The following is a 27,177-nucleotide window of genomic DNA, read 5'->3' as shown; positions in this document are numbered from 1 at the left end:
AATATTTTACTAAAATATGTGTAATTTACTTTAGTGAATTTTAATGACTTCCTGACATACTTGAAAGTTCTAATGAAAATATTTGTGATTTAAATGGATTTAAGTCATTACTTATACTTTCTTTATAATGATTTGAATCATTTTTTTCTATTTCATTGTGATTTTGATTTTTAAGGTAACTGAATAAAATAATATGGAGAATTACAGTGAGAATTATTAGAAATAATGATATACACCAAATAAAAATAGTAGTAAAGATTAAAATTCCAATTGGATTCCCATATGGTGATATTTTTAGATCATTATATGTACTTTCAGGAAATAATAATAATAGAATTTTATCAATAATATTTATAGATTTTTGTTCTACCAAACCAGATATAATTTTTGTAGGATTTACTGTAGAACCAAGAATATGTCCGAAGTAAGTTGATGAATACCATGTCGAAGAACTAATAGTAAGTAAATCAAGTAATTTAATTCCATTATTTACATTATTAAATGAACTATTTTCTGTTATATTATTTACAGATTTTTTATTTTTGTAGAATGATGAGAATATGTTTTTATTTTTATAACCTGAATTTTCAAGTAGATGTATATATATTTTTATAGTCTCATTTATTGGATTAATCCATAAACTAGTTATTTCAATAAGTTCATTTGGTATATCTAATACTTCTATAATAGATTGTTTAAATATGTTTTTTATTGAAGCATAACCAAGCACTTTTAACTTTTCAAAAGAAGCAGATAGTTCAACCTGAATTGCTATATCACCCCCTGTTTTTGGTGAACAAATATATCCATTTCCAATCCAACCGACTGGACAGGAGCAGATAAATGAGCCAATAGTATTTGTACATATTGAATTTAAGCTACATTGATGAGATTTTATTGTACCAATCCGACTATCACTGTCAATTTTACATTCATCTATATCAACACAGATTGGTTTCGAACTTAATGATATAGCCATTTTATATCCTGTTTTACAACCACAAATATTTTTTAGTGTAATATTTCTATTATATAAATCATTATATAAATCATTATTTTGACTATAGTTGCTTAAACAATGTAATCCTTCAGGACAAGAATAAGCTTGTGAAGAATTATTTTCATAATCTGAGCATAAATTATCTTTAATACATAATAATTTTCCATCTCCATGAAAACCTTGCTTACATTTACAGTCAAAACTACCTTTTTTGTTAATACAAACTGCATTTGGGTGGCATGGTCTTTTTAAGCCTGATGGGGTTACAACATGTCTTTTAATAAATGAAAAAGGTGAATTTAGTATATCTGAAATTTCCTCACCTCTTTCAATACTAGGATAAAGTGCTTCATTAAAATTATATCCATTATATAAGTCACCTTCAGTTTGTTCATTTTCTTCAATTATCCACTGTCTTGAGTGTTCAGAACATTCATCAATATCTTCACAATTATGTCGATATAATATTTCACCTGTAGATCTATTTATTAACTTTATAATTTGATGACGATACCCTAGTGGACATATACAATAGTATTTATTAGAATAACTTGAACGTCTACAAACTGAATCCTCCCAACATTGTCCCAATAAATCTAAATTGTTTGGAGTACATTGAACATGCGAATTTGGATTTATTATATATTTCTGTTTATTAGAAAGAGGATATTTGATTTCAAACTTTGGAAGCTCATCTTTTATATTACTGCAATCATTTATATCTTTTATGCAGAAAATATCACATATTCCATCATTTATCCATTCATCCAAGCATTCTCTAGTAAAGTTTTTTCCATTAATTGATATTCCTAATGTAAGTAAATTATCAAGTCCATTTGAATATTCACTATAGCTACTAACAAGTATTCTACTATAACTATTTAAACTAGGTTCAATATCCATTATATTTAATCTTATAGGACTAATGAAATTAAGGCTATTATTTTTAATATTCGTACTTTCATTACCCCAAATAAATATAGCATGATTCTGAATAGATGTTATTAATTTGACTTTTCTAGATTTAATAGAATCAGTATCATATTTTGATAAAACTTTTATCCCAAATGATGGTGCAGTTATACTATTTAATGTATCTGATATTATATTATACACCTCTTGAATTTTTTGTATCATTTCATTAATATAAACTGAACTAATACTTGATATAGGTTCAATATGATAAACTATTGGAATTAAAAAGCATGGCTCATTTTCAGAACGTTCAATTACTCCACCTGGAGTCGACATATATAAAGTTTGAGATTTTTTCAAATTACTTGTGTTTTTGTTTGAAATTGTTAAGTATGCCATATATCCATTTTTCAATTCTAGATCTTTTAAAGTTTCATATAACATAAAGTGGCCAATCATATAATCATGATTATAATTAGACATTATTGTTATATTGGATCTATACCAACAATTTAAATGACCACAAGATGATGGTTTGAAGATCTTAACTCGTGGATCTTGATATTCATTATAAGGTTCTTTATGCATTAAAATTTTCTGTTTAACTTCATAAGCAAATGTTCTCCACTTAATATTAATGATACCTTTAGACTCAACTTTATTAAGTATTATGGAAGAGATAGGAATGGTTTTATTTAGAGTACCAAATAGAGGATATGATATAATTGATTGAGACATAATAGTGTTATTACTCATCTTCATCACAATATATTTTGAATGTGAGTTGTTATCTTCAATTAATTTCACACTTGTTTTCAAATCAGTAAATTTTGGTTTTTTTTCTTCCTCAAATTTACTACTAAAGAGATTGCAGTATTGTCCAGGTCTACCCCTTGAAATATCATTAATATACTGTCCCCATTCAGATTTTGATTGTCTCATATATATAAGAGATAATTGTTTTGCAACTCTTGTATTACTACAACTAATAGACTGGAAGATATTAGGGAAGTATAATGATATGCCTGTCCAAAGACTACCGTTACCTAATGATTCATCTATCGACAAACTAGTTTTGTCCCTTTGAATATTAACACTTACAACTTGCATATTATAATATGAATTCAGTGTTAAAGCTAGTAGCTCCTGTATAGTAGTATCTAAAACAATCTCTTCTGCTAGATAGCCTCGCAATTGCTCTAGCATATCACCCAAATCAAAGCAGCTACAAAGATTTATTATATCGCAATTTTCAATTTTACGAGAATTTAAAATAGATTTTTTTATTATTACACCAATATAATCACCACCACAACGATATAGTAAGACTATCAAGTTATATAAATGGTTCATAAATATATCTAGTAAATCCGTGTTTATTGCTGATAAAGTTAGTGGATAACTCTTAGCATGTAAAGAATATCCATATACAATTCTTGAAACATATTCTAGTGGAGTAGCTGCTCTGTATGAGAAAACTTGTGAATTATTATTATTTTTATCTTTTAATTCTGAGTTATTACCTATTGCATTAGTAGAATATGACACTTTTGTTGCTGGATTTATAGTCCTGAAATTCCAACCATGTCCTGGTTCATTATCTTCACTTGCTAAAATATAAGCTGCCAATGGTCTCATTATTTCCAATACATCATATTGCATCATTAAACAAGCATCAAAACCTAAAACATCAAATACAAGCTGATTTGTTGCTCCCATTCCGTTTTTTGATCCCCTAAGACTATTATTAATTCCATCTTTTATTCCTCTATACATTTGATCTAAATGCATACCAGATCCATCTGCATTATCATGGTCATCACCAAATCCAACCCATCCAGATCCATGATTCCATAGAGTTAGTGCTAGATGTAAAGATGGAAACATGTCAAGTGAATTAGTGATAAAATTCGAGAGTACAGTAGGTGAATTTGAATCTACTTCTCCTAAATCATCTATTAATATCCATACAAATGTAATTCCCAATTTTTCTTCAAGTTCTTTGTTTAGCTTCCACCTATATAAAATATATGCCCCTGTAAAGTTTTGGTTAACTTGTTCTTGTTTTATATTTATCTTACCTAACCCACTTCTTGGACAAGAGATAATTGGAACTATAACATTTTTGTTTGTATAATCTTTACATCTATCAATGTATACTACTAAATGCACGTAGTTTACTGTCTCTGGATGTAATGGAGATGACATTTCAGCTAAATCAACTAAAGCCATTGATTCAAGATTATTATCAGCATGCATAAACACTAAGTGTGTCCAAAATCTCTCCTCTATTTCATTTATATTTTTGGGTAAACTAGAACATATCTCACTATATTGAGATTCCTGTATTGATATTGTCTCACTAGTACGCCTCTGTTGAGTTTTCCTATTATTTGTAGGTGTTAATTTGTTGTAAGTGTTAGTATTATTACTTGTATAAACTTGAGAGGACAGCTGAGTTTTTTTAATTGTGAACTTACTCTCATTGTACGAGTTTACTGTACTATTTAAAGATGGTGACAATTCTTTCGAGTAATTTTCACTGTTAGTTATGTTAATATGGCTAAAAAACACTAGTAAAAAAATAAACCAGTATAAGTGCTGATATTGATAATTATAGTGTTGATGTGTTACCATCTTGGAGATATTCAACACTTCCTATGAATAATTTGAAGGCATTAAGAATACGAACTCTTATTAGTTAACTTATTAAATAGAGTAAATAAAAGATTTGTTTACCTTGAAATTATTTCCATGTTTATAGTAATTCCTTGTAAAGTATCCTCTTGCATGCAAATCGTTATAATATTCAAGGTCAGCCGATTACAAACTTTGCATGCAATAACCGCCGCTATTATATGGCGCTATTACCACTTACGTGGCTAAAAAGTATTCAACTAGAGGTGATCCTGGCAAAATACTACAAATTAAGAGTTTTTATTTGAGAAATAGTTAAATGTGACATTTTGTAGGAGAAAGCACTGATTTGTTAATTATATAACTTCAATGGATACTGTAGGAGCTATGAGGGCTGTTGTAGGAGCTGTTGGATCTAATATCGTTAGTTCAGCTAAAGATGCTACGAAACATGTAGTTGATAAGTTTCGTCAAAAGACAGGAATAGCTTTGAAGAAAGAAAAAGGTTATCACAAAGATTCGAATGATGGAATACAACCATTTTTAAGTGAAGCTGATGACTTGGAAAGCTCCAAACAACAATACAAGGAAGAAAATGAGTCTTTATATGAGAATGAATCAAAGAAACTTGAGAAAAATGAAGACTTAATATTTGATTTTAGAGATAGAGTAGTTTCTGAGCAGGAATTTAATAAACTTTCTCGGCTATTAAGTAGGAATATAACACTTGCAAATAGACCAAATACATCATTAGAAAAACAGATTTGGCTAACTCCTCGACGATTTAGAACTACAATAAGATCTGTTCAGATAGATAATTTAACTGAAAATATCTTTGAAAATGTTTTTTTGGAATTTCAATTTGGTGGAACATTAACTGAAGTTAGATTAATGGATATAGAAAAAAATACTGAAGTACCAAGATTATTGGGTTATCCTCCTTGCTATCAATTTTATACACATTCAGTCAATATTAAACCTACTAGAGTTCATAATTTAGAGACAGAAGAAGATGATATTATTGGGAATAATTCTGTAGATATTGGTGTAAATGAAACATTTGAATGGCGTGGAAGTTATATACATTTAGAAAGGGAGCTATTTCGTATTATAGCTTGGAAAAATCATTCAATGACAGTCAATGAGCTATTGGCATATCATGAAGATACTTTAAAAAATTATGCAACTGGAAGTGTAAGTCAAATGTTAACCCTATCTAAGCATTCATCTAATGGAGTTTTATCTATATTTAGGGTTTCTTTACAAATTGTATTTCAGGAAATATATGACTTTCAGATAAATTTGGCACAATTTTCATTAAGGGTGTTAAATGATGAAGATAATGAAATTATGAATACTGAGAATGGCCATGAAATTTGTGAAAAACACCATAGTGTAAATAACTTAATATCAAAGTATGAATTGGGTAAAGCTAACGAAACTGAGAGTAGTTCAGAGAATGATTTGGTTGGTTCAAAGATGCGTGAATGCCAATTAAACTTTTATCTACCCTCTTATGGTACTGATAACCCTTTTCCATCTAAGTGCCAATCTCAGTGGTCCACCTGTGGAAGGAAAAATCTGAAGGTACTTAAATGGGAAAACATTGGGATCATCCCATTTAGAGGAACAATACATGAACTAGAAAGGAACCAGTTACATTTCACATTACAAGTGAACTCAGATAAAAGTAAATTCATTACTCTAAAGTCACAAAGTAGCTATAGTGGAGTACTAAACTTGAAAAATATTATACATTATCCATATACACAAGCTAAAATTGATTTTTTAGATGGTGAAATTGGTATATTAGATGGTAAGATAGAATTTGGAAGTATTCCAAAATATCAACAGCTTGGGAATATCTTAGAGATTGACGATGAATCCAAATTATATTTAATTGTAAAAATACTGCGAATAGATAATTTAATGAGTAGTTTGTCTGATAGTTATATATTACAGGATAAAGAAGAAGAAAGTATAGATGTATATGTACAAGTAACATTTGATGGAAATAAAAAGGAAACACCAGTTATTTCAGGTTCATTACATCCTTTATTTCAAAGTGAGCTCATTTTTGTTTTAGATGTAATTTCTCCAACTCCTCAGTTGTCAAAAATGAGTGAAGATGACTTAATAAAGCTACTTGAAAGTAAGGGGCCAATTTTGTTGGATGTATGGAGAAAAACGAAATCTGTAATCAATGAACATTTAGGCTGGGCAGAAATCAATTGGAAGGATATATTAATGAAAAGTAAGACTACAGAATACCTAATAGAGTCAAAATACCAGAATTTATCAGCTAAAGACCCTTCAGAATACAATATGATTACCACTTCTTCTACTTTCAGAAGACTTGAATATCGCAAATTTTATGATCGAAGTCTAGGTAAGGAAGTAGTTTATGAAACAAGGGTATATCAGGGCTGTTCAGAATTATATAATCTTGGTACAAGACCAGCAGAGTCAGACTTTAATTCACATCGTCATTTACTGCTAACTTCACCTGCAGTACCAAAAATATACGTTGAAATATGGACTAAGCCAGACTTCAGTATTTTACCTTGTATACAAATGTCATTGGATGGGACTGTATCACCAAATCTGCAGAATAGATTAAAACAAATCGTAGAATTGTCAGATATTGGAATATCACTAAGACAACAATTGCAAATAAGATCCAATATTTATTATTGGGAAAGTCTGACAAAGCGTTTGGAAGCATGGGGTCGCCAATTTTTATATTATGGAATTGATTCAAGAGGGGTTAAGCATTTATTACCATCATTTATTCAACCACTAAAACCATTACCTGGTATTACAAATGCATCGAAAGTACATCATTTTATTCATGCATTTCCCTTTTTACCAAGTAGCAATAACTCAGTATGGAGAACACCAGATTTATTTCTGTTATCAAGGCAGGGAACACAGTTTGATCATGCATTATTGCATGTTTGTCTTTTAATTGGATTAAATAAGGTAGCATTTTTAGCCTGTGGAACCCTATGGAATAGAGATAAGTATACGTGGGTTATAACTATGCACTATGAGTATAATGAAACAAAATTAGATGTGGGGTCCCCAGTTAGAGAAATAAATGAAAATCTTAAAAATGTAAAAAAAACAACAAATTCAGCAAAAAAGCCACCAAAAACTTCTTCAAATAGCACTTCTCAAAGGGGATTAAAATTTTATGCTTTGTTTTGGGATACAGTTAAACATGTTGTATATCGATTAGATAATATTATTAAAGATACAGAGGCAAATGACTTCTTAAAATGGTTAAAAGAAGAAGAATATGATCTTTCACTATTATCCTTATCAGCTGAAGAATTTTTGTTGGTAGAAAAATTAAAGAATGAAGGTAATCCTATAAATTATAAACCTAATTTTTGCTTAAAAGTAACTAATAGATTACCATATCGCACTTTAGATATTATTTTTAATAATAAAAATATATTTGCAAATATTCAATCAAATGGTGATCCAAATAGAATATCATATAATATAGCTGATATAAACTCATGGTTCCCTTTTTTTCCAAAGAAAAATCTTGACTACAAATCTTTAATTAATGAATCTATCCCAGTATACTCTTCATCTAATCAATCAACTTTACAACCTCCAAATACAAATTCTATAGAAAAAAAGTTAATTAAACCTATAACTCAATTAAATTCACATATATCACCTAACTTTACGTGGCCAGTAATTAGCCTAGGTTATAATAATGAGATAAATTTACAGAACATTGATGGAGAAATTCATGCAGTAAATGATATTAATCAAGATATAAATAATGGTAATAGTAATGAGATTGATATGTATTGTAAAGATATTATAGATGAGATAATGAAATATATACAGGTGCAAAGATTTCAGAAATCACGAACAATCGGAACTAGATGGAAAAATGATAGTACAACTGTTGGATATTTAAGGCTGGGCTTATATTTACTTCACAAGTGGGAAACATCAGACCCATATACTATAGATTACTACAAAAATAGGGAAGATTTTTTGAATTGGAGAGAGTCTTTATTATCAACATTACCAAAAAAGTGTCGTATGAAATATGCTATTCTAACATTCCCTTGTAGCATACCAAGATGGATAGCTCAACAAATATGGCTAAAGTGCCCATTTTTATCAAATGAAACTGATAAGAGAAGCTTTTTTTCATTGGCTATTAATGTAATTTCCTGGCCTAATAATATAAAATCTATACATATTATTGTTCTTGTAATACATCCACTAAAACAGGCTCAACTACGTAAATTGAAATTAGTTGAAGATTATAAAATTAGAGTTATTAATGAAACTGCAGTTTTAACAAATACCAAGCTGGAAACAACTTCAGATAATAAAGTCTTATTAAATAAAAGTAAAATAATAAAAGAAGATCAAAATGGTAGTAATATTATTGATCATGATATATTACCACCATTTCCACCATCTGTAATTAATGAATCTAAAGATGGCGAAGAAAAAAATGTTAGTAAAGTACCTCAGATGTTGATATTGGATCAAGACGAGGGTTTAAGTAATATTGTAAATAAACAATATAATAATTTAAATAATGGAAGTATTGGAGAGAACAAAAAATCTAATAATCAGAGTAGGTCATCATCACAGTTATTTTCTGAAGATGAACCAGAATTTAAAGTATTAAAACCTTAATATTCATAAATTCGATTATAATAAAATTGTTATTCGATATATTATATTCATTCAATTTAATACCTAATTTGATTGTATAATAAAGCTTACTAAAATATTATGATATAATTCATAAAGGTAAAATACAACTTTCTATAAATATAAAATCATTAATATTGAAATTGGAATAATATAAATAGATAATACATAAACTGATTTCTCATTTTGAATTATATCGGAAAAATTTTAATACCAAATCATTATAATAAAGACTATTAAAAAAAGTATTCTCTATGAACCAAATTTTAATGATTAAATGTAAACTAGTAATCATATTATTGCTATATGCACCAAACACAGATAACATTTGTCGAAGTTTTCTAATACTTCATTATATCTTATTATAAAGGGGAACCCATTCAATCCTTACTATTATAAAAAGTTATTTTATGATTTATGGTTTATAAAATCACTTTATAAATTTTAATAAAAATCTTAATGTGCCTTTTATATAGTCATCAACATTTGCATAAATTTTAACTTAGAGGGATTACTTCTATTCAACTAAAATGTCAATTTAAGTTATTTATTAATAGATTAACCAAATTATATTATTTATAACTACTTTGTACAAATTAAAAATTAAAAAAATTTCAAATTTAGTTTATTATCCTATTAAAATATTTTAAATCTTGAAAATAAATGACTTCTTTTTTTAAGATAATTAAGGAGTCATTATATGTTTAAATTTAAGAGTTTATTATCATAAATATTTAACTTTACAATATTCATTAAAAGGAATCAATATTTCCTGTCGACAGGATATATATAATTTGGTAAAACATACTTGAAGAAATTTATTGGAGTATATCTGTACCAATATGATGATTTTAATGGATGATTAACAAGTTCACTTGTAAGATATATACACATCCCAAAATAGATAAATATTCTTAGTGATTCACAACGTTGTTTAAATTCTGTATATGTTAATGAAGGATGAAGCCTCGAAATAATTTTTAGATGTTTCATTACATTATAAGAAGCAGCAGGACCACTCACTTTATTTCCAAGAAATCTTTGTTGGATAATATTGAATGATAATTTCTTGTTGAACGAGTTTATATTTCCACTGTAATTTCTGACAAAAGTTGAATATTTGTACCTGCATATAAATTGTTTACAAATACCATTGTTAATATATTGAGTACTTTTTGTGATACAATCCATTTAAATATCCTTTAATTTATTATTAATCTTGGAAATTCTGTAAATACTCTAAAACCTCACAGAATACTGATTTCTCACTAATTAAATATTCAGTAGATAAAAATTAGTTCCAAAAAAAATAGTAAACCCAAAGGAATAAGTGAATATCACTCGAATATCATGCGGAAAAATAATTTAGATTTCCCTTTAATAGACGAATCAAATATGTTGTTATAGTTTATTATACCTTAATATACTTACAAAATATCTTTTATAAAGAAAGGTTTGTTTTGATTTTTGCTTTGTCAAAAGGAAAAAAGGAACTGAAATCTTACAAGTCCAAATAAAAAGTGGTAATAATTTTAAAATTAATATATATAAATCTTCGTATTTTAATGAAATATTGTATATTATGCAATTCATTTTTTCTATTTCTAAAAAATTTATCACTACATAATTATATAAAGTAGATATATTTCATTATATTAAAAGTATTCTATGAAACTGGTTAGTTAAAATTCAGCATCTAGATTGAAAATTTGGTCTTTCTGATGAGCCATAACTCCTGCCATTTGGTATTCAGCTACTCGTTTCTCAAAAAAGTTAGTTTTACCTTGTAATGAAATAAGATCCATCCAATCAAATGGATTCGTGACATTGTATAACTTTGGAACATCTAGTGCAAACAGTAAACGATCAGCAACAAATTCAATATATTGGGCCATTAATCTAGAATTCATCCCAATGAGATCTACAGGTAATGAATCACATAAAAATGTACGTTCAACTTCAACAGCTTCTGCTATAATTTCTTGAACTCTTTCACATGGAAGACGATTATTTAATGTTTTATAAAGTAAACATCCAAAGTCCGCATGAATACCTTCATCTCTAGATATTAGTTCATTAGAAAATGTTAATCCAGGCATTAATCCACGTTTCTTAAGCCAAAATATAGCACAAAAGCTGCCAGAAAACAAGATACCTTCAACTGCACAAAAGCCAATTACTCTTTCTGCAAATGACCGATTATTATTCATCCACTTTGTTGCCCATTCTGCCTTAGTTTTAACTGCTGGTAAATGTGATATTGCTTCAAAAAGCATTTGGCGATCTTTTACATCTGATATATATTGATCAATTAAAAGGGAATAAGTTTCACTGTGAATCTGCTCCATAGCAATTTGAAATCCATAATACATTCTAGCTTCTTCTATTTGAATCTCCTTTAAAAAATTTACAGCTAAGTTCTCCATTACAATTCCATCACTAGCTGCAAAAAATGCTAAGACATATTTAATAAAATGTTTTTCTGGTTCCTTTAAACTTTCCCAATCTCTCATGTCCTGACCTAAATCTATCTCTTCTGCAGTCCAAAATGAGGCTTCTTCTTTTTTGTACATTGACCACATTACTTCTATTTCATTCTTTATTGTTTGGTGCAATCTAGTGTCATTTGATAGTACGGGTTCTTCATGCTGCATAGCTTTAATCTTCTCAACAGCTTGCTCTATTTCCCTTGAAGTTTCTGCCGATAGAAATGACTTTAACATCTTCTAATTTCTAAGATATTAATTTAATTGTGTAAATAATAATCAGAAATAATTAAATCCTTTATATTACATGAAATTACTATCTACATTATTTTTGTGTTGTCTCAAGTAACGAAATACCCGCTATATGTAATATTCAGTATCTTCCCATGCTTTTAATATTTCGCTGTAATAGTAACCTTCAGAAAAAAAGATCATAATTTATTATAAAAAAGATATTAACTGGTCTTGATAATAACATTAATAACTATTCTGGTCATATTATTACTAATTTGTAATACAAGTTAGGAAATATTATAGTTCAATAATGTTTATATTGCAAGGTATCAGGAAATACTTTTTGAGACGGCGCTATAACTTGTGTGGTGACAAGAGTATCTAGTAATAACTTGTCCCGCTGTGTGTATTCTTTAATATGAATTTGTTTAATCATAATTTAAGAAAAATATATAGGATTCTATATAATATATTTTGTAGAATTTGCTAAATGTTTGAGTGATGATTGAGAATAGAAGAGAGCTATTAGAGAAGCAGAAGCAAGAAACTGTACTTCTAGATAATCCATTTAGATGGGTATTATTTCCAATAAAGTATAATAGACTTTGGAATTTTTATAAAAAATATGAAGTGGCTTTTTGGACTGCTGAAGTTATTCCCTATATAAAGGACTTAGGGATGATATCTGAAATTGATAGCAGATTTGTAGATTCAATGGAATTACTATTTTCTAGTAGAGTTTTTATTTCTAATACAGGCTTAGATTCTGTACTAGTAGCATGTGAATTTCTAAGTCAAATTCAAGTACCAGAAGCTAGAGGATATTTCTCATTTACTATCTGTATGGAAAATATATATAAGGAAGTATTTATGAATTACATAGATGTTATTAGGAAATATAAATACGAAAATATAAAGGAATATGACCATAAAGAAGCAAAAATAAGATATCATTTAAAATTAAAAGATATAATTACTGATAATCAACATTATCAAAGGAAAATTGAATTTGCTAATCAGCTTCTTGACTCTAGTGTCCCATTTTCTGAGAAGTTAATAATATATAGCATAATCAAAAGGGTTTTTTCATCAGGTATTCATCTGATTAGACAATCATTCTTTAATAAAGAAGGTCCAGTTTTAGAACAATTATGTGATGCATTAGATCGAATAAGACGTGATGAACTATTCCAAGCTGAATTTTGTTTGAGCATAGCAAGATCCATGAAAACAAAACCTACTAATGAATATATAATATCTATACTTGAAAATGCTATCACAATTGAGAAAAGTTTTATTTTTTCTATATTTGATTTGGAGATTCTTGAAATTCCAAGGGAAGATATCGTTGCTTATTTATTGTTTTCAGCTGATGAGATCCTAGTTGAATTAAAATATCCAAGGCATTTTAATGTATCTAACCCATTCAGTGAATTAATATCTGACTTACCTGCTCCATCTCAGGAAGAGGCTGCTGCAAGACAAACGCTTACACAAACATTAAAAGTTATTCATTGTAAAACATATCAAGAAATTACTGATGCTCCTCAATTCTCAACATCACAAGATTTCTAACTATACTATTTTCAAATTGGTTACTAGTATTATATTTCTCAGAAGTGCCTTTTAAACTAGTAATATTTAATATTTCTACAAGTAGTTTAGGTATCTTGAAGATAGATTATCTAGAAATAATGTAAATATTTGAACACATATTTGCTCATTTAAAATTCAATTTATCTTTTATACAACTACTAATCAGTTCAATTCTTCTTGTATAGCGTAGTTTAAAATTCACTTCACAAATTTGCTACTATAACCAACATAGTTGGATAGAATACAAACATTTATGCAATATCTTTGGTATTTAGTCTTCAAATCCCTCCTCGTTTATTCACACTGTCATTCTATACTATTTATTCTATATTTTAAGTGATTTTGCTCTTTATTACTATTACTTAGCTCTAGTATTATAAACCAAATGAATAAATTTTTAAAAGTACAATTTCCATAAAGTAAAATATTGTTGATTTTAAAGAATGAATATTCAAAATTACATCTTATTGTTAAATATTTTAGCCACAGATGCCCTACTCTAACTTTAAAAGTATAAACACTAGTTACGTATCTGGTTTGTAGTTCTAAACTTTGGAATTAATTCAGTAATGTTTGTAGAATACTTAATCTTATGGTTATTCCTTGGTCGTCTAGTTGTACTTGTAGAGTTACTTGAATCTGTGGAGTTTACTTCACTGTAACTAAATACTTTAGTCTCAAATGGTTGTAATGTATCAAGACCTAATGGATAAGGAGATCGGAAAGTTTTACTAGATGAATCAATCCCAACTAGATTGTAATCAAAAGAGTAGGGTACTGGAGGTAGTGTAATTGTTCCTCCAGGAGATAAATTGTATACTGCAGGATCATATGTAATTAAACCAAAGAAGATGAAAGTGAAGAGACCAACAGGAGAAAAATTTGATACAAGAGATGGCATACTGAGACCTCTTCCTAATAAAATGAAACCACCATCTGAAGTTTGGCCAACTAATTTTACTATAGCGCATACATTTGAAGTTTCACTTGTAGAAAAGAATGGCCTATTTAATGGCATCTGAGGTGGACAAACTTTATTGAAATTAGTCATATAATCTAAAATCAATGTTGTGGAATCATCTGGGTGTTCTGAAGGTGCCATATGGCAATTGGGTGGTAATGATGTAATATTCCAAAATGAAGGGAATCTAAACTGTCCATTTACCAAATTAAAGCCAAAAAATACAGGTTGAAGAACATTTATGGGTTTACCACAAAGTGCAGTACCTGAAAATTTACCATTCCATATACGGTTAATTATTTCTGTATCTGCATCACTACGATCAGATAAATAATCTAAAACTGTACCATATGAATTACCACTTGGTGGAACTGCTATATTAATACCAGTTTCCATAACACACATCAAATCATCTTTATATCTTCTAAGATCATCGAAAGATTTAATAGTATAAACTGTACCTTTTTCACAATGTCCATGCCTAGTAAAGGGTAATGATGAATAATACCTTTTATCTGATATTCCACCTAATTTTGGTAAATTAGGTATGTAAAGTGATTTCTTTTCAGCATATTCATGGTTAGAATTTACTTCTTGTTGTTTAAAGGTAGTATTTTGATCATTACTATTTACATTTGTATGAGTAGAAAGTATTCTTGATGATATTTGGTTTGTTGATTTTACAATATCTACATCACTTGCAGCAGTATTTTCAAATGTAGGTGTGGCATTTGTTGCTCCTAATAATAGGTATACCAATCCAATTAAAGTTAACTTTCTTATTATGCCCATTTTAATGATATGATATTGTATTTCTAATCAAATATAATATAATAGTAAAGAATTTCAGAGCTGACAATTGTTCTAATATCATTGCTAAGGAATAGTTGTGTCTAATCACTAAAACGAGTTTGAACCTCGTCATATAGGTTTCAGAATGTCATTTTAACTCGTTATAGAATAGTGTATCTATATACTATTTCTTATTATTTTGTGGATTTATTCTGTTATATATTTTAAGATTAAGTATATATACAGATAAGTTAATATTTTAAATTTTAATAAAGTTTAATGATACAATTTGTAAATTTCTTTTGCAATAAAATTAAATATTAACGTCAACGTATACATTCCAATTTAGAAATTGTGTACCCTTGATTAAAAGTTAATCTTTAATGTACTAAGTTAAATTTTCGATAAATCCCTCAGGTAATTTTTATATTTAGCGGTGTGTTTGGGTAGTACTATAACCATTAATATTAATTTTTTTTGTTATTTCTCTCTTAATTATTAGTATTCTTTATTACATATGACAAATTGGGAACTAATGAACAAATATTTCAAGCCTAATAAGAAATATACTTTTATATATTATCGGGAGAGAAAATCTTTTTTATTTAGATTTGATGTATTTCCATTCCTTATATTATATATAATTCTTTTAAGCATTGTACTCCAACATATATCTTCTATTAAACCGGATATTTCAATTGATCATATTTGGGGTAGTCTAAATTATGTTGGATATTTGTTTTCTCTACCAGGAACTCGAGATAATTTAGTATCAGAGTTAAACGATACTTTAGAGTGGCATGATGGATTGAATACAGAAGTAAATAATTCAACAAAGTTATCTACTATAGATTTGCAGTATATTGTTAATGGATTCCTTTTACCTTATATATTTTACTTTTTATTGATATTTATTATTCATATTATTTGTCATTTATCAACTCATTGGAGTAAAAGAATGAAGTGTTTCATATGCTTTGATAAAATTTCCAATATTAGAGAAAATATAAATAGTATAACACATGTATTAGTTAGAAACCCGAAATATTCAACATATCTTTGTGAAGTAAAATATTCAGTATGCGTGTCAAATATTGATAAATTAAATACTCCTAATAATAAAAATAAAAATTCAATAAGGGATATATACTGGAAGAATAAGGTAGAAATTGTTCCAATGAATGATTATTTTATTATTAGAGTGAATTCAACAGATTTTATTAGGTATAGATATATATTGGACAAATTACTGTCAGAATCAGATAAGCCACTAACTTGGATCCGAAGTATATTTTATGAAAAGCGACAATTTATATACAATGAAGAAGTATCAAGTTTTACAAAATTGAATTATCCTATTAACTTACCAATAAGTTCATATTTGAATAGACTTACTGAAGAATTTGGATTATCATCAAAGTATATTCCTGAATATAATACTATATATGGAATTAACAATTATGAGATTCCCAATGAAAAATTTTTGAAACTATTTACTGAACAAATATTGTCACCATTCTTTTTATTTCAGTTATTTTGTGTATTACTATGGTTTCTTGATGAATATTGGCAAATGGGGGTATTTACTTTATTAATGTTATGTACTTTGGAGGCTCAAATGACATTTAGACGTTTAAAAGAATTAGATGAACTGAGACAAATGAGACGACCTTCTTGTTTTATTTCTGTATTCAGAAATAATAAGTGGAAATATATTTTAACTGATTACATCCTTCCTGGTGATATTATTGCTATTTCCACTTACACAAGTGATAAAAAATCTAGTTTTAACAATGAAGAAGATTGGAATGATACAAGATCTATTTGTCCATGTGATTTTATTTTGTTATCTGGAAATATAGTTGTTAATGAAACAATGTTAACTGGTGAATATGTACCTAAAATGAAAGTTCCATTAATGAATTTACAAGAATATAATGAAATATCTAGTAAATTGTTTATAGCTGATACAAATATGAATAATTTAAAAAATCACACTATATTTGCTGGGACAAAAATTATTGTCTCAAATTCTTTATTAGATTCAAGATATAATTTAGGAGATAAGGCATCTGATAATCGAGAAAATAATATAAATGGTGTAGTTGGAAGTATTATTAAGAGGTGTAATCTTGAAACTTCTAAAATAGTTCCAAGTTTAAATAAACAACTATTACATATGAAATATGAAGATAATAGAACTATTTGTCTTGGATATGTAATTAGAACTGGATTTAATACTTATCAAGGTAAACTCATACGTACAATCTCATCTTCAAATGAACGAGTCACTGTTAATGGATTTGAATCTTTGTTATTTTTATTCTTATTGATAATTAGCGCACTTATTGCTTCTGGTTACGTTTTATATATTGGACTTCAAGATCCATTTAGAAACAGATTTAAACTTTTTTTATCTTGTATTCATATTATAACTTCTGTAGTGCCTCCAGAATTTCCAATAACACTTTCTATTGCAGTTACAACAACATTTGTACAATTGACGAAAAAGAATATTTTTTGTACTGAACCATTTAGGATTCCTTTTGGTGGAAAAGTTGACATTTGTGCATTTGACAAGACTGGGACACTTACTTCAGACAAAATGGATGTATATGGAATTTTTGGCATAAATATTGAGAATGATGACAAGGAGTCATCAATTGTACTTAAATGTGATACTTCTCAAAACACTGAATACCCTTATATACCATTCTTAACAAATACTATAATGGGATGTTGCACAAATTTAACTGTAGTAAATGGTAAGATTATAGGTGATCCAATGGATAAAATAATTAATAAAGCATCTGAATGGCTTATTGGAACTTCAGAATGCTTATCAAACCCAAAACTCAATTTTAAATATTTAGTAATTAAACGGTATCCATTTTCCCCTGATCTACAGAGAATGACTATTGTAGGTCGTATAATAAGTGAATCCAGGAATATACTGAAGAAATCATCTTCTATTGTGGAATCTATGAAATATGCAGAATCTATTGATACTATGCCGGAAAATAAATCAACAGGAATGATTTTATGCAAAGGTAGTCCTGAAGCTATGTTAAAGTATTTTAAAAATATAAAACCTGAGATATATAACGAAGTAGTTTTAAATTGTACGAAAAAGGGGTATAGAATATTGGCTCTTGGTGCTAAATATTGCTCATTAGATAAAATAGAGAATAGAAACCGAGATTTTTTTGAAAATAACCTGGTATTTTGTGGTTTCTTAGCTTTGTATTGTCCAATTAAGAAGTATTCTAGAGATGTCATTGAGAAATTACATCATAGTGGGCATAGGACAATAATGATAACTGGTGATAATGTCCTTACTGGATTCCATGTTGCTCAAACAATAACAATGACTTTACTAGAATCACCATTGATTTTGACTATAGAGAAAGATTCGCATAGTGAATATATAAATAATATCGGAAATATTGAGAATAATATGCAAGAGATCTCAAGAGAGAATGTAATGCTTCCAACTGACTATGATGAAAATGATAAGGAAAATGAATATTCAGGTAAATATAAAAAAAGATTTTCACTTAAATGGAGAAATCATGATGGAAGTTTCCATTCAAATTATGATCCGAATAAATCATTAGAATCAGTTTCAACCAAATATTGTTTATGTATCCTTGGAAATAGTCTTCAATATATGTTAGCTATATATAATAAGAAACAAGTTATAAATACAATAAAGTACTGTACTATTTATGGAAGAATGTCACCAAAAGATAAACAAGATATAATTTTACTTTTAAATAGTATAGGAAATATTACTTTGATGTGTGGTGATGGTACAAATGATGTAGGGGCACTGAAAAGTTCTCACGTTGGTATCTCACTATTATCTGGAGATACCGAAGCAATAAAGAAAGAGCAAGGCTCACTAGAAAATCGGAAACCAGATTGTCCTAATATACAACAAATCAAAGACCAAATAAAGTTTAGGAATATGAGTAAAGTAGACAGAGGGAATTTGAAGAAAGAATTATGGAAGGATATACAAGATATGGACTCTATTCCTAAAGTTAAACTTGGTGATGCTTCAATTGCTTCTCCATTTACTTATAAAGGTGACTCACCAAAATGTATATTGAATATTATTCGTTATGGCCGTTCTACTTTGACCTCTATTATACTAATGTACAAATTGATGGGTTTAAATAGCATTATTTCTGCATTTGCCTTGAGTGTATTAGCATATGATGGTGTTAAATTTGGAGATTTCCAAACTACTGTTGAATCCATAATAATGAGCTCTCTCTTCTTTCTTGTTATAAGAAATAAACCATTAAAAGAAATAGCCCCACAGCGACCACCTTCGAGCATATTTAACATCTTTGTATTAGCATCATTTTTAATTCAGGCTCTTATCCATCTTTTAGTTATTTATACTGGATGGATATTAACTATAAATTTAAGATCTAACCACTATAAAGCATCAGTTGATGATTCATTTGAACCGAATATAGTAAATACCACTATGTTCTATCTACATACAGCAGCTCATCTCGCAACATTTCTCTCTAATGCAGAAGGATATCCCTTCACAATACCATTAAAAGATAACAAACCACTCTTGTTTATATCTGGAATTGTAATTTCATTCTTAACAATATCAATACTCGGGACTTTACCCTTGCTTAATAATTTGTTCTCTTTAGAACAATACAATTCATTTAATTTAAAACTAACAATTCTTGGCCTTATAACTATTGATATTATTGGTACTTTTGTAATTAATTTTATTCTAGAGAAACTTCATTCGAGGAAATTTAGGAATAAATGATTATAATATTCTATTTCCTAATAAACTACTCTTTAATGTCAAGTCTAGATATTTACTAGCTCTTAATCTTAATCATCTAGTTGAAAATTCCCATTTTGAAATCATATTCTAATTCTTTGATTAGAGTATTATCTTGTATAATACTAGCGAGATTATTTCTATAATCTTTTAATAATTCACCAATACATTTGTGAATATCTTTAATAAATAACGAGCAAGATTGTTTCATTAAATGTTTCAATGATAGTAATGTAGGGATTATATCTATAGCAAGGCTTGCTTGAATTAGTTCCTTTAAGATTATATTGCAGTTTCCGCTGGAATCTCCTAAATTAGTATCTTCACCTTCATCATCTAATCTCTCATACAAGTCAAATTTCCCAGATATCTTGCCAACTTTTCTTGAATACTTATGATATATACAAAGACTCGAAGATGAAATTAATCTTAATGCATCTTTAAGTGTTTTCCCATCATTATGTTGATATGATTCTGGTAATTTAATTATATTACTTTGATCAACAAATAGTGCAAGAAAGTCATGAACTATACGACATAATACCTCAAATTTTTGTTTATCACTCAAATTATTTATAAAAAAGTCATAAATGTACTCTTTTTCGTCGCAATTAAAGTTCAATATTTCAGAGTCATAGTATTTATTTCCCAAAGACTTGTTGTGTCCTATATCCCATGATTTTATACAAGGATGAGTTAACCAGCCATTAATGAAACACATCGTTTCAACAAAATTTTGAACTATTAATGAGGGGTTCAACCTAAGTAATACTTTTTCAAATAGACCACGTCCAATCATTCTAATTGAGTTTAAAGGATCAATAAGTGGACATAAAAATTTTAGCATGTAGGATCCTCTTAATTTTATATAACCTTGACTTATCAGATCTGATAATAGTAGAAGAGATTGTTTTCTTAACAAAGCATTTTGATCTATCTGAGTTTCAGATCTCTTTTCAAGTCCTTCATGCAAAATATTAAATATACATATTAAATGAGGATCAACTAGTGATGTATATAAAATATACATATCATGCAAAATTACCAAAACATTGTTTCTTATTTCAATGGGTGCAGTTTTATCAACCAGCAATGGGATAAAATAGTTTTGAATTGTATTTTTTGTTAAACTATTGTTACTGCTATAACATATTTGTCCCATAGTCAATATAACCAAATTAACATTTGATATTATCTTTTTTTCGTTAGATTTTGTTTTATCTAGTATTCTCACACTTTGATACTTTTTATATAGAGATTCTATAAGTATAAATATTCTTTCTAAATTAAATGGCTGTAATATAGGTAGTAGTGAAGATATCAATAAGCCATTTATATTTCTATTAGTTAGTTGATAACCAAGAAGGGATAATTCACCCAATATCCGTATATTCACGTAATTATACAAATTTTCATTCCCAAATGTACTATAGTCTAAGTTCTTTATTTCATCATTTTGTTCTATCAACTTCATCAAGCAAGATATATAGATTATTTCTATAGTGTTACTGGTATCCAAATCTGGACAACTCAGTGAATAATTTGATTCAATTTCTTTCTTTACTTTAGCATTGTATGTAAACCCTAGTAAATGTAATGTATTTTTACTAGGATTCTTATATTTTTTTTTTAAATTTTTTGCATTCATAAATTTAGTAATATGATGCTTATTCCTATATATGATATTGATTTCTTCCCAAATATATAAAATACATAAAATTGAATGCAGACATATCGATAAAACTAGTGAATTGGTATCCATATAACTCCTAAATTCATGATTATCATCATTAATATTTATACTTTCTATTATAAATTTTGTAATATGTGTATAAAATTCAGGTTCCATAAATATAATATTAAAGTATGCATCCATTAAGGGTGTGCAACTTGTCTCCTCCGTAGCATCATTAATAAAAATGTATAATGAACACATCATCAATTTAAATGTTTCTACTATTGAGTTAGAAATGTTTAATAAGCTGTGCATAGATATCAACTTCATAGTTCTTATTTGCATATCTGAAGATAATGGTAAAATTCCATTAGTTAATAAATAATAAATCTTACTAATTATTTTATATGGTAAAACTTCTTTACTATTTATGCATCTCTTATTTTGGTGGAAATAGCTATATACCTCTTCTAACAATATAAAGGGCAAATCTGGAAAATCTACTGGACTATCATCGCCATCAAATCCCAATATTTCTATAAAGAGGTCAATTATCATATTTAGAAATTGTAAAGAGGAGTTAATTACTAATGGATATTTTTTAAAGACACTCCGTATACACAATTTATATAATCTAATAACACTTAATTGATTCTCATTTTGTAAAAACAAGGAATTCCATGCAAATTCATATTCTTTATTGATATTTGAAATGAAATTGGAAAATTTATTTCTTCCATTATGTGATATTTTCAACCAAAGACTTTGAATTAACTCCGATATCTTAGATATTTGCTCAGTGAGAATATTGTAGCTTATTTCTGTTATTTTATCTATGATTATATTTTCTGTATCTAAAATAAATGGTAAACCATGTATTGACCATAGATTACAAATCCACTTGTTAAGAGGAAATGCATGATACAAGGTATAAAGGCTCTGCAATCCATGACGTCTTACCAATATTGAAGAATCACTTAAGGCTGACTTAAATATATTTATTATAAGGTCTTTCTCACTATTTATGTCAGCCTTTTTATCAAGATAGATAAACGGAAAATAACTATCCCATAATAACAAGCTTCCTTTTCTACAAATTGCCTTTTCATCATTGGAAAACTCTCTTATCATTTCAACAACTGGAATTACTGCATTACTGTGTGTGTTATTACACGAAAATATTAGTATTTTAATCCCACTAATTATCTCGTTCTTGAGATATAATATTTCTTCATCATTAGCTTTTATATAAGTGTTATAGAGATCATATAACGAGTTAATTATGTTGGATAATATTATTGCTGACTTTATTCTAATATTTGGAGAAATATCTTCACTTCTTTGGACGCATAGTAAAATTAAATAAAATAATTTCAAAGCCATTTCACCCTGAATACTATACATATTGGAATTGCTTATTTTCGAATCAATAGTGATACCAATCCATTCAATACTTTGTCTTGCGCTACTATTTCTGTTTGAAGAGTAATTATTCGAAATAGGACTGCTATTAATGCTTCTTTGAGACTCAATTTTAGAATTCTGCATTACAACAGATGGAGATGACTCATTGCAATCCATAAATACAGCATCCATGATATTATTTTGTAAGAAATCAGAAAGTTCAATGTACTTCTTCTCTATATTGTTTGTAATGGAGGTGGAAGATGAAATTGTAATGTTTTTTTTACTATTTAAGTTACATATGAAAATAGCCAATATCTCTAAAGAAGACCTTATTTGAAGTACATAAGAAGTAATTTCCAGTGCCATTGTGCGATAACTAGGGCGTGCTGATTGGTAGAAATATGGTAATATGGTAATCAATCTACGATGTAACAATGCAGGATATTTGAATGGTGTTAAAAAAGAAAGTAAATTATTTTTGTTTTTTTTGTCCCTTTTTTGAGGTTTATATGATGATAAAAATGATATAAAAGAATTAATTTCCTTGATACTTTCAGTAGAATTTTGTCCTTCATTTAATCCAAAGCATGTCTGAATTATATGAAAAAGTAACATTTTGCTTGAATTTTGTGTTTCACAAAGGTCAACTATGCTAGGTATGAATTTCATATAAATAATATCTAAAATACTTTGCCTAGTTTCTGAACGTTCACTCATTAATAAGTATAAAGATATTATAAATGCTACTATAGGATCATAATAAAAAAGTTTATTTTTATTGTTCATAATACACTCGCAAATTTCATCTTCTATATCGAAGGGACCTTCTATTTCATACTGAGCCATTAACCTTCTTAATTCTCTAAGAAGTTCAATTCCATTTGTAAATCTCTTAATTTCTTTAATATCTCTTCCAGATTTCCGATAATTAGGCTCTAAATTAGTTAAATTCCCATTGTGGTTCTCTAAATTTTCGTAATTTAATGTTAATTCATCATCTTCAAAGTTTGTCCCTGAAAAAGAGTAAATTGTTAAATTCTCCTGTAGGATTACAATTTGATCAATAATATACATTACATTGGGAAATATCAATTCAGGATAAAGCTGAATAATATTCTTTATGATATTAAATACTGTTATAAGGGTTGAATTCTGAATACTTTTGCTTCTGACAGTTACTATAGATGAGTTTGATGTAACATTACCAATTATAATTGGAATTGAAGAACGAAGTAATAATATCACATAATATTTAATTATTTCAATTTGAATTGAATCAAATTCTACAGTACGAAACTTCTTGAATATATTACCATCTTGCACATGAGTAATAAATCGACTTTTCCCAAGATTCAAAAAAAAACATAGTAATACAATTGAGGATGCTTTACTGAAATTCCATACATCGCCAATCTCATCTATAGCATTTTGAATGTGATCTCTATTATTTGGAATATTTGATTGAAGTAAGTAGCAAGATTTCAGCTGGTCTACTTCATTTTTAAAGTACGAAATATCATATGTATAAAGTAAAATTTGCAAAAGACCTTCTAATAACTCTTGTAGTCCCTCCATTCCAATTTTACTTGATATATTGCACGCAAAATCAATATTTTGACACAGAATAACCAAACATGCCATTAATTCAATTTGCATCTTCACATAAACATTATTACTTATTACTTCATTAGAACATGAACTTGAATTTCCTAAAGACAAAATATCATTTTCCTTCTCTGAATCGCTTGCTATTGCATTGTTCAAGCTATTTTCGCTCTCAATATTTTCACCAATATTTCTGTTAAACTTCTTTTTCCTAGTATTACTTTTTTTACTTGTATTATTGTTACAGGTTGAATACGTAATATATTTCTTATTGATTAGTGATAATATCTTCCTTATTATAAATGGTCTTAGTATCCCAAATACTTGTGGTTTATTTGGTAATGATACCATTAGGCAGTATATCATTGCACAATAATAACCCTTAGCATCTCCATTGATAATACTAGAACAAATTATACTCAAAAATGTCTTTAGGATGTTCTCTCTACCTTCGTCACTATCAAGCTCAAATGGGTTATTGTTAAAACGTTTCACTAAGTCATTCCAAAATTGAGTATCATTCAAATAATCATTCCCAAAAAAAAAACTATGCAGTATCTTTTTATAAAGTCTGATACTCTGCTCAAGAGTAAAACAGTTATTTAATAACTTAACTTGATCATTGTCATCATAGTGAGTATTTTCAGCTTCACCCTGTTCAATATTGATATAGTACTCCCAAGCATCACTTGGTATATTTTCAATATTAAAATCACTAAATATTCCACTCCACTTGTACACCGAAGATCTACGTAGATTATTTCCATACCTTGAGCTACTAAGTGATAGTCTATTCCTTCTTGCAGTTGTTAAATACTTTGATTCAGTGCTTATATCACAAGATTCAAGGTTCATTGAACCTAAATTTTCTGTTCTTGATATATAATTTGTCATTATAAATGACTTTAATAAGCTATTTATTGTAACTTATCAACTTTAAACTTGTTTTATTTAATTTAAATATTCTAGAAAGTTACTATTTTACCTTTTCTATGCATGTACTTTATTGTGGGGTTCCACCTTTCCAGTATCTTATAGCCAATGCGCCATTTCTGTTCAGATCTACGTAATAAGAGGTGAGTAAAATTCCTTTAAAATTATATTTTTCTTGAAAGGAAATTATAAGTTATTGCACTTTCTTAATACTAGAAAGTACATGCAGGAGCCGGTATATATAGACTAATGTCAAGTGGACACTCATACCGGTATCTACATGCACTACACGTGTAGGACTACAAAACATCACGATGCAATAAAACTATTTAGTTGAATATATGATAAAAGAAAAACAAACAACTTTTAATGAGGAAATATCCGGAGCTATCTATGGAGGGTTTTCAAATTATATGGTAGAGAATATCTGTGAGTCTACTTGTAATGAGATCTTAAATCCTCTAGGCAACACTGATATAAAGGGAGTAAACAGTAACCGACCAAATACTATAGAAGAATTTAATAGTATATTAGATTACATCGATATGTCATATACAAAAAGTGACTCTGACTGTGCTAAAAGAGCGTCATTATCAACAAATTACACAATGACATCTCCAAACAGTAACTCCAGCTCTACAACATCAAGTGAAGCATTCAAATTGGATAACAGAAAAGAGAACTTAAAAATTCAGACATTAAATTCAAAGTATAAGAAGAAAAGGAAAAAAAAAGATCTGCAATTAGATGCAATTGCAACACTACATGTTAGTAATAACAATAAAGTAGGTAGTTATTCTACAGCAGTAGACTTGAATTCTAAAGAATTCCGCGATATGCCAACTGCAATGCAAAGGAAGTTCCTACAAATGTTAAGAAACAGACAATCAGCTCAAAAGCATCGTGATAAGCAGAAAATAGAGAGACAACAACTGAGAGATGAAAATATTGCACTACATGCAAAGGTGGTAGCATTAAGTAATGAGCTACAAGACCTTAAATCAAAAACAATAACAATAGCCGAGCATGAAGCAATTATCCTACATTTAAAGAATAATTTCAGACAAATATCATATTTTTCTGGAAATTTAAGTAACAACAAATCCAAAGCTGATATAATATGCAATAAAAGTCAAGGATTGGATTGTGACCTTGAATTTATTGCACTTGATGACTATCCAACAATGAATATATGGTCATCAGTATGTGATACTACTAATTTTACTAGAGTTAATAGTGGGACAAATATAATCAATTCTCAAAATAGTACCGATTCATTACCTTGGATTGGAACAAATAATGCTTGGAGTAAACAAGATAGAGAAGTGGAAGATCTTTTGGCTAATAATAAATAATTATTATGTTATAGGAACAGAAAACCAGACATTTAATAGCCCTAGTACCGCCTAA

The 27,177-nt window shown here is 28.2% G+C and overlaps 9 protein-coding genes across 9 annotated transcripts; 4 read left to right on the top strand and 5 right to left on the bottom strand.

Annotated features, from left to right (window-relative positions):
- Nucleotides 1-40: 40 nt before the first annotated feature.
- Nucleotides 41-4,552, bottom strand: cand_024310 (calcium binding EGF domain-containing protein; the record flags this gene model as incomplete). Its single annotated transcript, XM_067212661.1, has 1 exon — nt 41-4,552. The coding sequence occupies one exon, from the start codon at nt 4,550-4,552 to the stop codon at nt 41-43; it is 4,512 nt and encodes a 1,503-aa protein (XP_067068702.1).
- Nucleotides 4,553-4,921: 369 nt separating this feature from the next.
- On the top strand, nt 4,922-9,235 carry cand_024300 (C2 domain-containing protein; the record flags this gene model as incomplete). Its single annotated transcript, XM_067212660.1, has 1 exon — nt 4,922-9,235. The coding sequence occupies one exon, from the start codon at nt 4,922-4,924 to the stop codon at nt 9,233-9,235; it is 4,314 nt and encodes a 1,437-aa protein (XP_067068701.1).
- A 780-nt stretch (nt 9,236-10,015) lies between these two features.
- Nucleotides 10,016-10,444, bottom strand: cand_024290 (uncharacterized protein; the record flags this gene model as incomplete). Its single annotated transcript, XM_067212659.1, has 1 exon — nt 10,016-10,444. One exon carries the CDS (start codon nt 10,442-10,444, stop codon nt 10,016-10,018), a length of 429 nt encoding a protein of 142 aa, XP_067068700.1.
- A 491-nt stretch (nt 10,445-10,935) lies between these two features.
- Nucleotides 10,936-11,976, bottom strand: cand_024280 (ribonucleotide-diphosphate small subunit; the record flags this gene model as incomplete). The annotated part of the gene is made up of 1 exon (XM_067212658.1): nt 10,936-11,976. One exon carries the CDS (start codon nt 11,974-11,976, stop codon nt 10,936-10,938), a length of 1,041 nt encoding a protein of 346 aa, XP_067068699.1.
- Nucleotides 11,977-12,474: 498 nt separating this feature from the next.
- On the top strand, nt 12,475-13,548 carry cand_024270 (ribonucleoside-diphosphate reductase beta subunit family protein; the record flags this gene model as incomplete). Its single annotated transcript, XM_067212657.1, has 1 exon — nt 12,475-13,548. The coding sequence occupies one exon, from the start codon at nt 12,475-12,477 to the stop codon at nt 13,546-13,548; it is 1,074 nt and encodes a 357-aa protein (XP_067068698.1).
- A 541-nt stretch (nt 13,549-14,089) lies between these two features.
- cand_024260 (uncharacterized protein) lies at nt 14,090-15,322 on the bottom strand (the record flags this gene model as incomplete). Its single annotated transcript, XM_067212656.1, has 1 exon — nt 14,090-15,322. One exon carries the CDS (start codon nt 15,320-15,322, stop codon nt 14,090-14,092), a length of 1,233 nt encoding a protein of 410 aa, XP_067068697.1.
- Nucleotides 15,323-15,839: 517 nt separating this feature from the next.
- cand_024250 (cation-transporting P-type ATPase) lies at nt 15,840-20,129 on the top strand (the record flags this gene model as incomplete). Its single annotated transcript, XM_067212655.1, has 1 exon — nt 15,840-20,129. One exon carries the CDS (start codon nt 15,840-15,842, stop codon nt 20,127-20,129), a length of 4,290 nt encoding a protein of 1,429 aa, XP_067068696.1.
- A 76-nt stretch (nt 20,130-20,205) lies between these two features.
- Nucleotides 20,206-25,728, bottom strand: cand_024240 (uncharacterized protein; the record flags this gene model as incomplete). Its single annotated transcript, XM_067212654.1, has 1 exon — nt 20,206-25,728. The coding sequence occupies one exon, from the start codon at nt 25,726-25,728 to the stop codon at nt 20,206-20,208; it is 5,523 nt and encodes a 1,840-aa protein (XP_067068695.1).
- A 380-nt stretch (nt 25,729-26,108) lies between these two features.
- Nucleotides 26,109-27,122, top strand: cand_024230 (uncharacterized protein; the record flags this gene model as incomplete). The annotated part of the gene is made up of 1 exon (XM_067212653.1): nt 26,109-27,122. The coding sequence occupies one exon, from the start codon at nt 26,109-26,111 to the stop codon at nt 27,120-27,122; it is 1,014 nt and encodes a 337-aa protein (XP_067068694.1).
- Nucleotides 27,123-27,177: the final 55 nt, after the last annotated feature.

The sequence above is a fragment of the Cryptosporidium andersoni genome, assembly GCF_001865355.1.
Source record: "Cryptosporidium andersoni isolate 30847 chromosome Unknown contig_20, whole genome shotgun sequence".
Taxonomy (NCBI): domain Eukaryota; phylum Apicomplexa; class Conoidasida; order Eucoccidiorida; family Cryptosporidiidae; genus Cryptosporidium; species Cryptosporidium andersoni.
The sequence above is the reverse complement of the archived record's forward strand: the minus strand, read 5'-3'. Positions and strand labels throughout refer to the sequence as shown.